Source organism: Aulonocara sp. 'chitande type north' Nkhata Bay, linkage group LG2, assembly GCF_057382095.1.
Source record: "Aulonocara sp. 'chitande type north' Nkhata Bay isolate Kocher_YH1m ecotype deep benthic linkage group LG2, A_spYH_male_GT1.1, whole genome shotgun sequence".
NCBI classification, from domain to species: domain Eukaryota; kingdom Metazoa; phylum Chordata; class Actinopteri; order Cichliformes; family Cichlidae; genus Aulonocara; species Aulonocara sp. 'chitande type north' Nkhata Bay.
The window spans coordinates 38,340,363-38,355,104 of record NC_141345.1 but is presented as its reverse complement, the minus strand read 5'-3'; the positions used below and the strand labels follow the sequence as shown (position 1 = coordinate 38,355,104).

Here is a 14,742-nt window from a genome sequence, read left to right as displayed (position 1 = left end):
TGGGTGGTGGTCCCGGCTATCCAGACTGACAGTGGGACATTGAATGTCACCTCTCCGGTGGGGAGGGAGCCTGAGGTTGTCTAAATTGGAGTCTGTTTTATACCAAATGCAGAAAAAAAATGTTTTAAGAAAGCAATTAAGTTCATGTTCCAAAAAATATGATTGTTTGCTCGCAGGACACCAGGAGGTTCAAGCTCATTGCATCTGCAACCCACATCCACTGCCACTGTACTTAAGGGAGGTTAAAGACTTTGTCTGCACCTACATTTGGATCACCTCGATCCATGACAGTCATTCAGCAGTGATGCCTGGACTGGAAACAAGCATCCTTAAAACATTGCAACATTCCAGCTCCTGTGTTGGAATGAAAAACAAATGTGTTGTTTAAATCAGAGACTGCACTTGTGACAGAACAACAAATATTTTATTTTGATTATATAAGTAAGTACAAAAGGAACTTGTGGTAGGCCTAAACTTATTTTCAGAATAATTACATCTGAGACTTTGTTTCATTGTAAGATTATAACAGTGATGGCAACATAATTGCTTGTTGTTCAGCAGAACAGTGTCCAGTATGTTGGCTGTTATACTTTGTTGTGTTTGAAAATAAAAGTTGGGCTGATTTTAACATCATTACAAAAAGTGTTGTTAATTATTTTTAATCATATTCAGGTTACCACAAATTGTTTTTTCATTTAGTTGAACTTGAAATGTTTGTCAGTAGGTAAACAATTAGTATTGTACGGTCAGAAATATCAAGTTATTCTTAATACTGCAGACTTGCATTGTGTAAGTTGTCCTAACAGTCATCTTAAGTAAGCTTTACTTAGTTTTTTTGAGGCAACGAGTTTCCTCAATTTTTTTGAGTTCTGGGAACTAACAAGGCTGTACAGTGTACTCAAAATGAGTAAGTTGTCCTAACTTGGTCATCTTACGTAAACTTGATCCAATTTTCTTGACTTCTGGGAAAAAATGAGCTTGTACAGAGTACGCAAAATAAATAAGTCGTCCTAATTTAGTCAAGCTTTACTCAATTTCTTTGAGTTCTGGGAACTAATTAGATTTTACAGTGTACATCTGACTGGTCTGAAGCACAACTTAGAGAAGAAAGAGCAGCAATCTTCAGAAGAGTTTTCTTTGGTGTGGCCAAAAAGTTGCCTCGATTTGTTCCACCACCTGCCTCTATATAACGGCAGGGCTACAAAAACCTGCGCAGGTAAACATTTTATATTGCAGTGCAGAAATATTTATTGTCTAAAAAGTGAGTCTGTTCCCTTAACGTAATTTTATTAATTTTATGAATTAATATTGCAGTTTTAGCAGGTGTAAACAGTTTTTAGTGCAGCCATCTGCCTCTGTGTTACCAGTGATTTGGTGCAACTGTATTTGATTTTATGTAGAACGTGCTTTCTGTTCCCTCAGGAGGAACCAGAAGAGCTGTCTGACAGTGACTTTGAAAGTCCAGTCTGACGGAGAAGACGAGGTATGTGACGTGAATGAAAACCTAGTGAGGTTCTAAGCTCAATGACCAGCTAGATTTTGTTACTGCAGTGAGTAATAATTCCTGGGGGGTTTGTTTGATGAGAGCATCATTAATTTGTCCGATTTTAATGATAATAATTATCACAGGTGATTACAGCCAAGGAGGAACATGTACCCAACTTTCACTTGAACTAATGTAAGGATATATAAAGGCTCTGTTAACATTAACATGGGCGATTGTGGCTCAAGAGTTGGGAGTTCGCCTTGTAATCGGAAGGTTGCCGGTTCGAGCCCCAGCTTGGACAGTCTCGGTCGTTGTGTCCTTGGGCAAGACACTTCACCCGTTGCCTACTGGTGGTGGTCAGAGGGCCCGGTGGCGCCAGTGTTCGGCAGCCTCTGTCAGTGCCCCAGGGCGGCTGTGGCTACAATGTAGCTGCCATCACCAGTGTGTGAATGGGTGGATGACTGGATATGTAAAGCGCTTTGGGGTCCTTAGGGACTAGTAAAGCGCTATATAAATACAGGCCATTTACCATTATGAAGCAAGTCATGCTTCTTTCTTTTATTCAGTGGATCATGCGTTGCCTACATCACCAGGTGAAAGTGAGGCCAAGCATCAGGAAACAGAGGGCTGCACTCAGGAGAGTGAAAATGAGGGACAGCAGATGTTTCCATGTAATGTGGCAGAGTTTGTGTAAGCTGTTGTGTAGGAGTTAAAGAAATCCTTCATTCTAGATGTTGTTTAGGATTTTGTTTTGATGCAGGTTTCCAATTTGCATGTTTGTTTGTTTTGTTTTGTTTTTTGAATCACTGCAACTTAAGGATTTACATGTAATCTTTTTTTTTTTTTTTTAAACGATGTAGTGTGACAAATTCTTCAAGGCTGACATGTTTTATGATTTCTAATATCTCTTGTCTACTTAGCCCTCTTTTTCTGGAGGAAGATGAAGCTCTTGAAGAGGCAATTCAGCGTAGCCTCCTAGAAGAGTCTGATAGACAGAGTGAAGTTCATATTTCAAGGTAAGATTTGAAAGTAACCTTTGATTATTGAATATCTTATTTGCATCTTTACTAATTTAATATGGACTATCACAACATAATTATCTGTTGTAACTCTGCACTTGAGTCAAATGTACAGCAAATTTCCATTTTCCCCCGAGATCTGTTTGTCATTGTCCCATTTTTATATAGTTCTTTTAAGAAGCTCAGCAAAGAAGAAATTGAAGGTCTTCTTAGAGCTCATAGTGAGAAAGTCATTACACCAGGAACAAGACAGCTCCATATCAGTCGAGCCAATGTGTGGTCGACTGCTTTGCGTCAGTTCAAGAGACCCAAGTTTGCAGAAAGCTGTGAGATGCTTTATGTCACATTTGCAAGCGATGAACATGATACAGAGGAAGATGCTCCTGACCTTGGGGGGCCAAGGCGGGAGTTTTTCCGTTTACTGGTGAAGGCCATCTTTCAGGTGGTGCTTTTGAAGGTAATATGATTTCATAGACAAACTAACTAACTTACTTACTCAAGGCCTAAAGGCTTGTTGACGACACCCGTTCTTATAATGTTACAAACGCAACAACCACCTGATCTGAACATTGTTTGACAACATTAACAAGTTAATAAATGACTACAGATAACAAATCTGTTATATGTTCTGTGTGTCTGAAACAGTAAAAACAAAAAAAAACTAATACATTTTTGTCTGCCAATCTCAAGATATCACTTGGGGTCTGTACAGAATATACTTGTTTTGTATTTTTCAGCTACACCAAATGGATGCACACTGAAATTTAACATCCTAAACTTGCAAAATGGAGTATATCGAACCATTGGCAGGATGTTGTCCACAATAATAGTGCGGTGGAAAAGCACCTGCCTTTCTCTCTCCACATGTAGTCAGGAGACATTGTTCAAGTACACCTAACACCGGATGATATAGGTGACCCTGACTTAAGAGAGAATCTGAAAAAGGTGAATTGCAATATTATAACAAGAATATTGTAATATTTCCTATATTCACAAGTCTTCTTGCCTTTTTTTATAAGTGCCTAGCCATAGTTTTGCTATAATATATACACTGTTGGTTATTAGAGGCAATTCCATGTATTATATTTTCAGTTTGTTTCCTTTTTGTTAAAAAAGCTTATATTGGTGAAGTACAGCCAAATAAACCAAAACAAAAATGTTTGAGTGCAATTAAAATGAACCATCTGCCATATTTGTACACTGGTAAAAAAACAAACATTTAAAGTGTTTTTCTTAAATATTTAGGTTGTAAATGCAACAACTCAACATGATTTGGAGAAAGCAGTCAGCTGCTGCGACTCATGGCGATATCAAGGTTGAAGGTCTTCCACTCACGGTCACCGTGGCCAATAAAGATCTGTTCGTGAAAATGCAGCTCTATACCTCGCAGTCCTGCAACGGAAAAGCTGTTTCGATCAACTACCTGATCGCTTGTCCTACTATGGAGTGAAAATTTATTTTTTCTGTATCAATTAGTCATTATTTTATAATAAACATTTAGAGTGAGCTACTTTTTGTATTTAAAACTGGAATTTAACCATTATTTAAACTTTTCTGTCTAGATTTTATCACTCCTGAGTAGGGATGGGTATCGTTTAGGTTTTATCCGATACCGGTGCCAAATCGGTACTTTTGAAACGGTGCCGGTGCTCAAACGGTGCTCAAACCGGTGCTTAAAGACTGGAGAACACAAAATTGGTCCAAAAACCTCTCATGTTCAGCTGGTTTTTTGTAAAAAGATAACAATGTTAGCCTTTTCTGCAGCTATGGGGCATATATGGTATCACTCTTGGCTGGAAGCAGTGCTTAAACAATGGAAAAAACACAAACTTTGTCCAAAAACCTCTCATGTTTAACTGTTTTCCACTTTTTCTTTGGTCATTTTAGCCTTTTTGGCCAGGGTGAAGGGAGTATCTGCCATCAAACAAGAAGACAGCCGCATGTAGCTATGATGATGTTTGCTAGTTCACCTTACATGCATTAATGTAATAACGTGGTTAGCCTACTCAACGTAAATTACACACGAACAACATTTAGCTACTCACGCAGAGAAGAACGGCTGCTGCTGCCATCATCATCCGTCATCATTTATGCTACACTGGCAGGGCTAGGGGCCAGGACTCTCCTCTTCGTGTTTTTGGGGGATGTTGCATAACAGGCAACCCACCCGCAGTAGATGCGCTCGGTGTGAGGTCTCGCAGCAAGCTATCAAATACGGCGCATTTCTGGGCTTTTAAAAAAAACGCTATGCGTCGCCAGGTGTTTCATCGGATTTGAGGTGTTACCTCCTTTGACAGTATCACAGTATCAGCTTAAAGCACTTGTTGCAGGCTGCTGAGTTTGCTCTAAAAGAACGTACGTACCTGGGCCCGCCTACTATTCTCGGAAACGTAAAATGATTGGCTAGAAGTGTATCACAGCTCAGGAAAAAAAAGCACCGAAATAAAGCACCGAAATGTGCGCTGCTTTTCGGTCTGGTTACTACCGTTTATGTCAGAACCGGTGCCATCATGGCACCGGACACCGGTACCCATCCCTACTCCTGAGAGAGAACCCCAGTTTGCATGTTCTGCTTGACCTATCAGGGGAGGACAAAGATCTGACAGCCAGTTTAATTGCTGGGGTTCTCAGGCCAAGCTATTCTGTCCTTGGGAGCAACAGAAGAGTTAGAGGGGAGCTGATGGTGGTCAGATTTCTGGAATTTCTCCAGTGTGTCGAAAGTAAGCAGAAATTCACATAGAATGTAGTCTGGCCATGAAACAATTCAGGACACTAAAGTAAAAATTATTTTGTATTTTTATGTCACATGCATACACAAAACAGGAATAAAAATGTATGAAATCTTACGACTGACAAGAAAAGCAAAGACAGAACCTCTGTACTTTTTAAAAATACATTAGCCATCATTTAGTTGTTAGCTCAAGCTTTAACTATTTTAGTGTCCCCAGGTTAACGGTGGTTTTTCTTTGTTTTTAGATAAAGAGCTGAGAGACGCACTTGGAGAAAGGAGTCTTACCAAGGATGAAGAGGCATTTGTGAAGGCTTTGAGGCCTGGTCACATCTTGGCTTTTGCCAGCGGGAGCAGCAAGGTTCCAGCCATGGGTTTTCAACCAGCTCCTAAAATAACATTCATTCACGATGAAAGCAAACATCTCCCGATTGCACACACATGTGCAAATGAGCTTCAGCTTTTTGTGAATGAAACAACAATGGCTGATGATGATGCTTTTCATTACTGCTTCTTAGTAGCACTCCTGAATGGAGATTTATTCAGCACCATCTAAACATGTTCCAAAAAAGTGAAATTAAAATGGTGGGCTGGTTAACTCTAATCCTGTTCATTAATTGTAGTTTCAAGTAACTTTGCTTCATACAAGATAGTTGAAATCAATTCTGACTGCATTTAATGTTGAAATGTAATAATTTTCAAAGCTTCAATAGATTTATGAAAATGCTAACTCTCTATTTTCAACGACAAATCAATAAAGCCACTGGTGTAGTACAAAATAATTTTATTAGCGTTTTCTTTTTTTTTTTAAACAAGGACATTTCAAAATTACGGAGCCCCGCAGGGGACACGGGAGAAAAAAAATTAAGACAGACTTTTGCGAGATCTCGCAAAACAAACTCGGGATCTCGCAAAAGTTTTGTGAGATCTTGCAAAACAAACTCGCAAAAGTTTTAGCCGCATTCTTCGGAGGCCGCCAGCTCGAAGCCGACCGGGAGGTTGAGGCACGATGTGCCGGGAAAGTGGTGTTCCTCCTGACTGTAATAGGTCTCGACCTCCCGTTAGCTTCGAGATGGTGGGTGTCTTGTTAACCGAGCAGATATCTGACGTTCACACAACTACATTCACGCCTCAAACTATCTTAAAAGTGTATTTTGTGACCCAGAAAGAGTAATATTACAACTAAGTAGCTGCCGCCATTGTTGGAATTCAACTTTTGCGAGATCTCGCAAAAGTTGAATTCCAAGGGGGGCCCCGAGGCAGACCCAGGACACGCTGGAGAGATTATATCTCTCGGCTGGATAAGCTGGAGGAGGTGGCTGGGGAGAGGGAAGTCTGGGCTTCTCTGCTTAGGCTGCTGCCCCTGCGACCAGGCCGGGTCGCGGATCAATCCTCTGGTTGTGCACAGAACTTCCCATTAAGACAGAGCCTTCACCCCTGCTTGCTCGCATGTCCTCCCAAATCTGAGCGTTCTCTCCTCCATGATCAGTCCTGATATGCAGGGGTCTGCCAAATTGTCCAACAGCTGCAGTAAAGAGGGCTTTCACAGTCTCAGCTCGATTATTGCTGGAGCACTGAAGAAACATCAACATCATCAAATTAAGACATCATCCTGCTGTATCCATCTATTGCACCATGAACAGCAAACTTCCAACGAATCAGCTTGTGATTTCCATCTATATGCCATATGAAATTTGGATGAGGCACAGAGTATACTCGCCGAGCAACTGGCGTTCTTCTCCTGGATAGAACACCAGCCGAGTCCACCCTCCGCAGTGACTCTTTTACGTGCCATCTTTGAACCACTATGTTTTTGGAATGCAGATGACCCATCAGCATCACTTCTCCAACATTTGGATGTTCAGTTTTTATCTGGGACACTATCTGATCTAACTCATGGTCACTGATTACACTGAATGTTGACACTGAGATATTATAGTCTTGCAGTAACTTATACAGAGTGGGCCTGGAGATGGAAAGGATAGATGCAGCTTCAGTAAAAGATGTTTTCAGGGAAAGAACATTTTCCAGTTCCTCTTTGGAAATCTGAAGCCTTCCTTGGTAACCATCCTAGAACACGGCAAAGATAATCTCAATGAGAAAAATTCTCTAACAGAAAATGGGTAATTTGAGGCAATTATACTGTGACAGATTAGCTAGGGAGTAATATTTTATCAATAGTTTTAAAATATCAAATTGGGCAATCAAAAGACACTTCACAGCAAAAACAGTAATAAAATATGATGTAAAACTTGTGAATGTTGTTGGTGGTGATGTGACACTGCTAGTGATGGACCCCTAAGAAGATGAAATATATGTAGAATCAGAATCATTACTTTGACAGGAGTTAATTTAAGGTGATATATTACACCAAAGAAAAAAAAAAGCCAGTCAGCTAAATGATATGTGTAAGAAGGCCTACCGAGCGGTATGGTATCCCAGTGGAGACGGCAGATCTACTTGGTCCGGGTGCATTGCTGGATTCCTAAGGAAACATTTACATCAAGAACGACTGTTACCTACCAAATAAATAAATAGAGTTGTATGATGTTCGATCTGTCTGCTGCCTACCAAATGAAATAATTGAGGACTAGCTAAGTAATCTAGCTTTGCTAGTTTTGCTAACACTCCTATCAACCCGTCCAAAACAGTCAATGGTCCAAAATGTTATACAATAAACTTACCAAGTGCTGCGGCGTTTGTGAGGTGGAGACTGCACTACCGCTGAATCGTTGGATGGCCGACAAAACGGCTCTTCCAATGTTTTCAGCTAAATCGCTGGACATGCTGGTAGGGAATCAGTGACCCGTACAATAAATTTGCATATTAGCTAAATATTTAGTTTCCCGTAACATTTAAATTTAACATTTAAATTTAACATTTAGATTTAAATATAATATTTAGATTTAACATTTAAAATTGTGTTTTAAATATCAAAAGTTACAAATATTTTACTAAATGTTGTAAAAAATGACTCAAAAAAAGATGTTTTTGTAAGATTTAGAGCTAAATGTGGAAAAATGTTGCCATTAATTTCGGCATGTTTCAGTTTACAAATGGCGCCCCTTATAACTGAGGGTAGGAACATAGATCAAAAGGTAAACTGATAGCTTCACTGTAATGCTCAGCTTGCTCAAAGCCTGCTCATCCTCTTCTTGAATGCAGCTCCTGTAAGGGTGGCTCGATAGTTCATAACAACTCTGAGGTCAGTCACTGAAGAGACTAATAGTTGGTGATTCTGTTCTGAGATGTGATGCTAGAGACTCTTCCAGGGGCCAGAGCAGGCGACACTGAGGGAAATTTAAAACTGCTGGATAAGGGTAAATGTAAATTCAGTAAAATTAGAATTAAATAATCAGCTATGTACCACAGGCCTTCAAGCTGGCTGTAGTTAAACCGATAATTTTCTGTGCATCGTTGCTTACTTGATGAAAGCCCAATTAGGATAACCAAAGATGCGCAGAAAAGAAGATCGGACACAGGCTAGGAAGGATAAGAAAGACAAACGCAACAACACTGTCATCCCCTATGTAGCTGGTGTATCAGAGAAACTCAGGAGCGTTTTCTCCAGACATAACATCCCAGTTTACTTCAGACCCAGCAACACACTCAGACAAAAACTGGTTCACCCGAAAGACAAAACTCCAAAACACAGACTTAACAATGTGGTGCATGCTGTACAGTGCAGCGAGGAATGCAAAGACTTCCACATTGGAGAGATGAAACAGCCACTTCACAAGCGCATGGCACAGGATAGAAGAGCCACCTCCACAGGACAAGACTCAGCAGTCCATCTGCATCTAAAGGTCAAAGGTCACTCTTTCAAGGATTCCAATGTTCACATGTTGAGAACAGATGGTTTGAAAGAGGAGTGAAAGAAGCCATCTATGTCCACTGTGAGCGACCATCTTTGAACAGAGGCGGTGGCTTACGACACCAACTGTTGTAAGCCACTGTCATCTATAATCCAGCTTTGAGATCCTTACCAGACGCCTTAATGCCCACTCACACCCTGGGCCATCTGATCTCAGGAAATCACATGATAGAGTGAGGCTAGGTTTCACAATGAGCCCCTCCGAAACCCTGGCTGATTGGGACCCACACCTGTGATTAGCTAGAGGATCATTAGGGGGTCCATGACCCTCTTGGGGGGATACTCCCACTGGGTTTACATCTGGGACTCTCCAAAATTTGACCTTAGAACTGAAGAAGCTTCTCGTATGAGAGGTGAAACGCCTTCAAGCAACTTACAGAAGTCCAGACGCTTTTCTTTCCAAGCTACTTAGACTGCGATGACCTGGATGACTGAGAACCTTCACAGACATCTTGATGGTTGGTGTTTCGATCCTTGGACACTCCAGTCTGCATGGTACATGCATGCCTTGGCCATGATACTAACTCCAAGTTGCTCTTAGCTCATCAGAGTGTGAATGTTGGTCAGAAGACATTTAAGCATAGAAAACAGTGCTTGTGTGCAGTGGGTGAGGACGAGTGTCAGAAATGATTTATGACAGAGGGATAGCAGCAAGAGTGAACGGGAAGGTTTACAAGATGATACTGATGTATGGTTTGAAGATGGTGGCACAAACAAATGGACAAGAGGCAGTGCTGAAGACATCAACATTCCCACTAGAAGTTACCAGATTTGACAGGATTACAAATGAGTACATCAAAAGGAGGAGCTGTTTGGAGACAAAATTAGATCGTCGAGGCTGAAATGGTTTATAAATGTGTATAGGAGGGAGAGTGGATATATTGGACGAAAGATGCTAAATTGGAGGAAAAGAGCATCTCCTCTTGTCAGAAGAGACTGCTACCCTGCTGAGCAGCCTCAGCCTTCCTATTCTGAACATCCTCCGCCTTTGTATCCTAAATCTTTAGTGCAGGCAGGCACAGCACCTACACAGCTTTTAGAGCCAGCGGAGCCTGAGCCGGTATACGTCAGGTGATGCCTGAGCCCAGGCCTGTGGGGCCCACACAGTCTGAGGGTCTCCACCTCTGCTGGAGGCCACATGTCAAGTCATGGGTTGGTGTGACTGAAGAGGCAGATGATCTGCGACCCTACACAGCAAATTCAAAAGTGTTAAATGTTTTGGTGTTAATAGTCTTCTTGCAAAAGTAGAGTTAATTTTACTCTAAGTAGAGTCACATTCTTTTAATGTAACTCTGAGGTGTAAAATGATAGTAGTTAAAATCGAGTGTTAAAAATGAGTGTTTCTCTGTCAAATCTGGAGGTGTTACAATGGAAACATTAACTCTTGGCCTCTTAACTCTGAACTCCTACAGGGGCTATGACACCAACAGAGTAAATTCACAGACTCCGCCCCCAGCACGGCTCCAATCGAAGCTGAAGTGAAGCCGTTTCAGAACATTTTGCTCTACATATTTGAGTTGTTTGCCATGCTTGGTAAGTCATTTTTTCAAAGATTGTTTCAATTATTATTATTAGCTTTTACTTCTGTGGCTCTTTGGAGTTGAGACAAAGCTGTGTGAAAGGCATTAGCCATGTTGCTCGCTGATAGCATAATATTCTGTTTTAGCTAGCTGAAAGGTATTGTTTGCGGGCAAATACCACAGCCTTGAAAAAAAGCTTGCATGTGAATTTTCAGTCAAACTTTTGGTCAAATACACCTAAAACAATGTCTAGAATGTGAAATGTTGGTATAATGGTGCTGCTTGAAGCCTGAAAACGATCTCCTATAAAAAAACGAGCAAACAGCAGTAGCAGACGTCCTGACTGGATTCTACGTTAGCATAGATCCCTCCAGAGTCTTGTGCACACGGTTTAGGTAAAAATTAAAAAGGTTGAGGTTTTACATTTAGTTCAGTATTACCTGTTGCCTGTGTCCTTGTCTTTTGGGAAAATACTTTACACCAGTAATGGCTCAAAGATGATTCCTTTTCTTTACTGTGCTGCAATTGTTTACTGGATTATTTGTGCCATTAATTAGTGTCAACTAATTTTTATTCAATCTCCACACAGGATATGCTTGTGAAGATGGAATATGGGGGAGAGCAGAAGTGCGTTGAAGTTCCACAAAGGGATGAATGAAGGACATGCATATTGTATTGAAGAAATAAGTGTTGAGAATGCTGTTATTTGCATTTACCACACTGTAAAAAAAGGGCAGTGAAATTGACATAAAAACCATGTAAAACCCCTACAGAAATGTATAGTAAACCCCGAAAACACAACTTTCGTGTTTCGATCACAGTGAATTATTGTAAACCTTTAAACAGAATGTTCCTGTTATATTTACAACATGAATGTGTGATTATAATCAAATTTATTGGTTAAAACTATAAATACTGTGAATAAAAACAGTGAAACACTGTAATACTCATAACCAAACAATCATGTTAATTTGACATGCAAATACTGTAAAAATCACAGTTTTAGTCAGTTTTTCTTAAAAACACATGACCTATATGTAAGTCACTTTACAACTGCATGGATGTACTGGGCCTACTTTTAACATGATTCATGAAATGATGCAAAGTCATGGATAGGACTAATAAAAATGTTTTCACAGAATGTCATGATCCGGAGTCTGCGACTCCGTGTTTGTTTAGTTTATTAGTATTCTGTGGTTTTGGTTACCTTGGGTGTTTATACTCTTCTGTTTCATGGTTCATGTTCCTATGTTCTGTGTCCCCCAGTCTGTGTTAAGTTGGTGTGTTATGTCATTGCGTGTATGTGTTTCCTGTTTTATTGTGAAGGTCTGCGTCTTATGTGAGTGTTTCAGTTTGTCTCCCTACTCTCGTCACGTGATCACTCCCAGCTGTGTTCCCACCTGTATGTAATCTCCCTGTGTTCTCTGAGTGTATTTAAGTTGTGTCTTCTGTCATAGTAATTGCTGGTTCGTCTGTGTTGTTTCCCCTCGGTCTCCCTGCGTCTTCCCGTATGTATTTCTCCGGACCTCCCTGCATCCTCGTTTCTGGTTTGTCTTATTAGTTTACCCAGTTTAGGTTTCCAGTTTCATGTTTTGTCGCCACCGTTGTTTGTACTTACCCACCTCTGTGAATAAACACTCACCTGCACCAGAGCTGCCGCCTTTTGGTCCCTTTCTACAATTCCACACGGCTTGCCCCGGCAATCCGTGACACAGAAGATGTCATTGTGAACCTGAGAGGTTGCCTCTCCATTTATAGGCTATATAAAAATATACAATTAAAATTGTTTACATCATGTTTTTTTCTTAAATCATTCGGGCTATTTTCAGCCTATTGTAGGGTAACCAATAAGAAATTATTATTTAACGACTAAGTAATGCTTCTGTCATAATGCTTGTATTCTTCATGTTTCTTTTAATTGCAATGTGATACTTAGACTAGAATACTTTTTTGGGTTAGGTCAGCAATGTCTCATTATTACAGGCTAAACAAACTTACAGTGCCTCCCATAGGATCTCTATGGTGCCTCATCTCCACAGAGCTGTAAGCTACTTCAAACCACTCACCGTTGCACTGAGCGCGCCTAATTTTGAATGTGCATCTGAAGCTCGTCTCTGATTGGATAATGACGTGAGGGCGGGAGGGGAAGAGCGCCTAGTTCACGACTATAGCTAACGAGCCAGCACGAGAGAGAAGACGGGAGAAGAAAACGTTGAACTTTCAGCAACTACATTGTTAGGACAAATTACAAACATACGATTTCAAGTGTTTTTTGAGGATCTGTGTTTGTTCGTCAGAAAGTCTGCACGGTAAGTTCAATATCTAGGCGACGTTTTTTCAAGATAAAAGCACCAGTTGATATTTAGACCAATGCTCATAACCTAGCGCTAGCATGCTAGTTCAGCTGAAAAGCACAGGCAAACTTTAGAAATACTAAAAATGATCATCTGCGTCTTTTGTAAAAAGGTATTGGTCACATGAAGAGGCTATGTACTACATTGCAGAGTGCATAAGAATGAGCCTTGTTGTATTTTTAAATGTGTTGGCGCCAATTGCAGCCAAACATTCACCACATATTCTGCTTTCAAGGGGCATTTTTATCGTGTGCACAATGCACCTGCACTTCAAGCTACTCATAAAGCTCTTGTTGCAGATTTAAAATGTGCGGTTTCATTATGTGCCCGCCATTTTCAAAAAGTGAAAGAGCTAGTGTCTCACTTAAACGATCATATTGCAGAGGGCAGGTCTGTGTCATGTCCAGTAAGTGGTTGTAAGCATATGTTTACAAAAAAGTCATCATTTACTTCTCACATGTGTAGGAAGCATAAAGCTTGTTCCCCAGATGGTATTGATGACATGTACAAGGAATCTCATCCTCAGCCCCCAAATGACAGTACAGAATATTCAGAAAACACACATGAAACCATGGCATCTGCTAGTTCAGCCAGTGATATGCCAGAGAAGGATAGTCATTCTTATCTCAGAAACATGTGTGTCTTTTACCTTAAACTGCAAGGACAGCTGCTAATTCCTCCCTCTACTATACAGAGTATTGCTGAGGAAATGCAGAATGTGCACGAATTGGGTCAAGCCTACACAATTAATAAGGTAAGTTGTTTACTAAAAAATGAAATGAACCTATCAGATGAAGCAGTCACTAAAATCTGTGACTGCATTAAAGAGTCAGATTTGTTCTCTGCTTGCCATCAGGGACAACTAGGAACAACACACACCAGAAATCAAACATTCAAAAAAATGTTTAAATACACAGAACCCAAGAAAGTACCATTGGGAATGGATGAAAACATGACAGAAAAATGTGCTTACTACATACCAGTTGGAGAAACCCTGAAGAGCTTTTTAGAGTCACAGTTATGGAGGAATACACAGTCACAACAGTTTGGGGTCCTGATGTAGAAATTTTTAAGGATTTATATGATGGCAAAATATTCAAATGTCACCAGTTCTTTAATGAAAACCCGGAAAGCCTCAAACTGATTTTGTACCAAGATTCATTTGAGGTAGTGAATCCCCTGGGTTCTGCTAAAAAGACGCACAAACTTCTTGCAGTCTATCTGTCATTAGCAAATTTACCCATTCATTTGCGTTCAAATACAGATAACATGTTTTTAGTCTTGTTGTGTGTTGAGAATGACTTCAAGCGTTTTGGAATAGCCAAAGTTTTCTCAGAGTTGTTGGCAGATCTGAAATCTTTGGAGACAGATGGAATAGATGTAGATGGAGAAACAGTAAAAGGGGGTCTTTACTGTATTGCTGGGGACAACTTGGGTTCTCATTGCATAGGAGGGTTTACAGAAAACTTCAGCTGCTCTCAATATTTTTGCAGGTACTGTGAAGTAACACGAAGTGAGTTTTATGCTGATCCAAATGCCTGTGGTCCTCCACGCACTCCAGAGACATATGACGCGGCTGTTGCTGATCTCCAGTCTGAAACTATCCAAGACGTCAGAGGAATAAAGGTAAACTCCATCTTCAATACCCTTCAGTCTTTTCACGTATCCCAGCCTGGTCTCCCACTATGTTCACTTCCCCACAGCATTTTGGTTATACTTTGTCTTGAACGTGGTCATGGCCATGACTGTGTGTATATATAT

The 14,742-nt window shown here is 40.5% G+C and overlaps 1 protein-coding gene, 1 long non-coding RNA gene and 1 pseudogene across 2 annotated transcripts; 2 read left to right on the top strand and 1 right to left on the bottom strand.

Moving 5' to 3' along the window:
- Positions 1-2,821: 2,821 nt before the first annotated feature.
- Positions 2,822-5,789, top strand: LOC147338404 (G2/M phase-specific E3 ubiquitin-protein ligase-like; annotated as a pseudogene).
- Positions 5,790-6,582: 793 nt separating this feature from the next.
- On the bottom strand, positions 6,583-8,019 carry LOC147338403 (uncharacterized). The gene is given in 4 exon segments (XM_086309776.1): positions 6,583-6,843; positions 6,845-7,303; positions 7,656-7,718; positions 7,918-8,019. Coding segments are annotated over 4 exon segments (885 nt in total).
- Positions 8,020-12,892: 4,873 nt separating this feature from the next.
- On the top strand, positions 12,893-14,513 carry LOC147338402 (uncharacterized). The gene is made up of 3 exons (XR_015125096.1): positions 12,893-12,936; positions 13,676-13,735; positions 14,475-14,513. It is a non-coding gene; the product is annotated as an uncharacterized LOC147338402 (long non-coding RNA).
- The last annotated feature ends 229 nt before the right edge of the window (positions 14,514-14,742 follow it).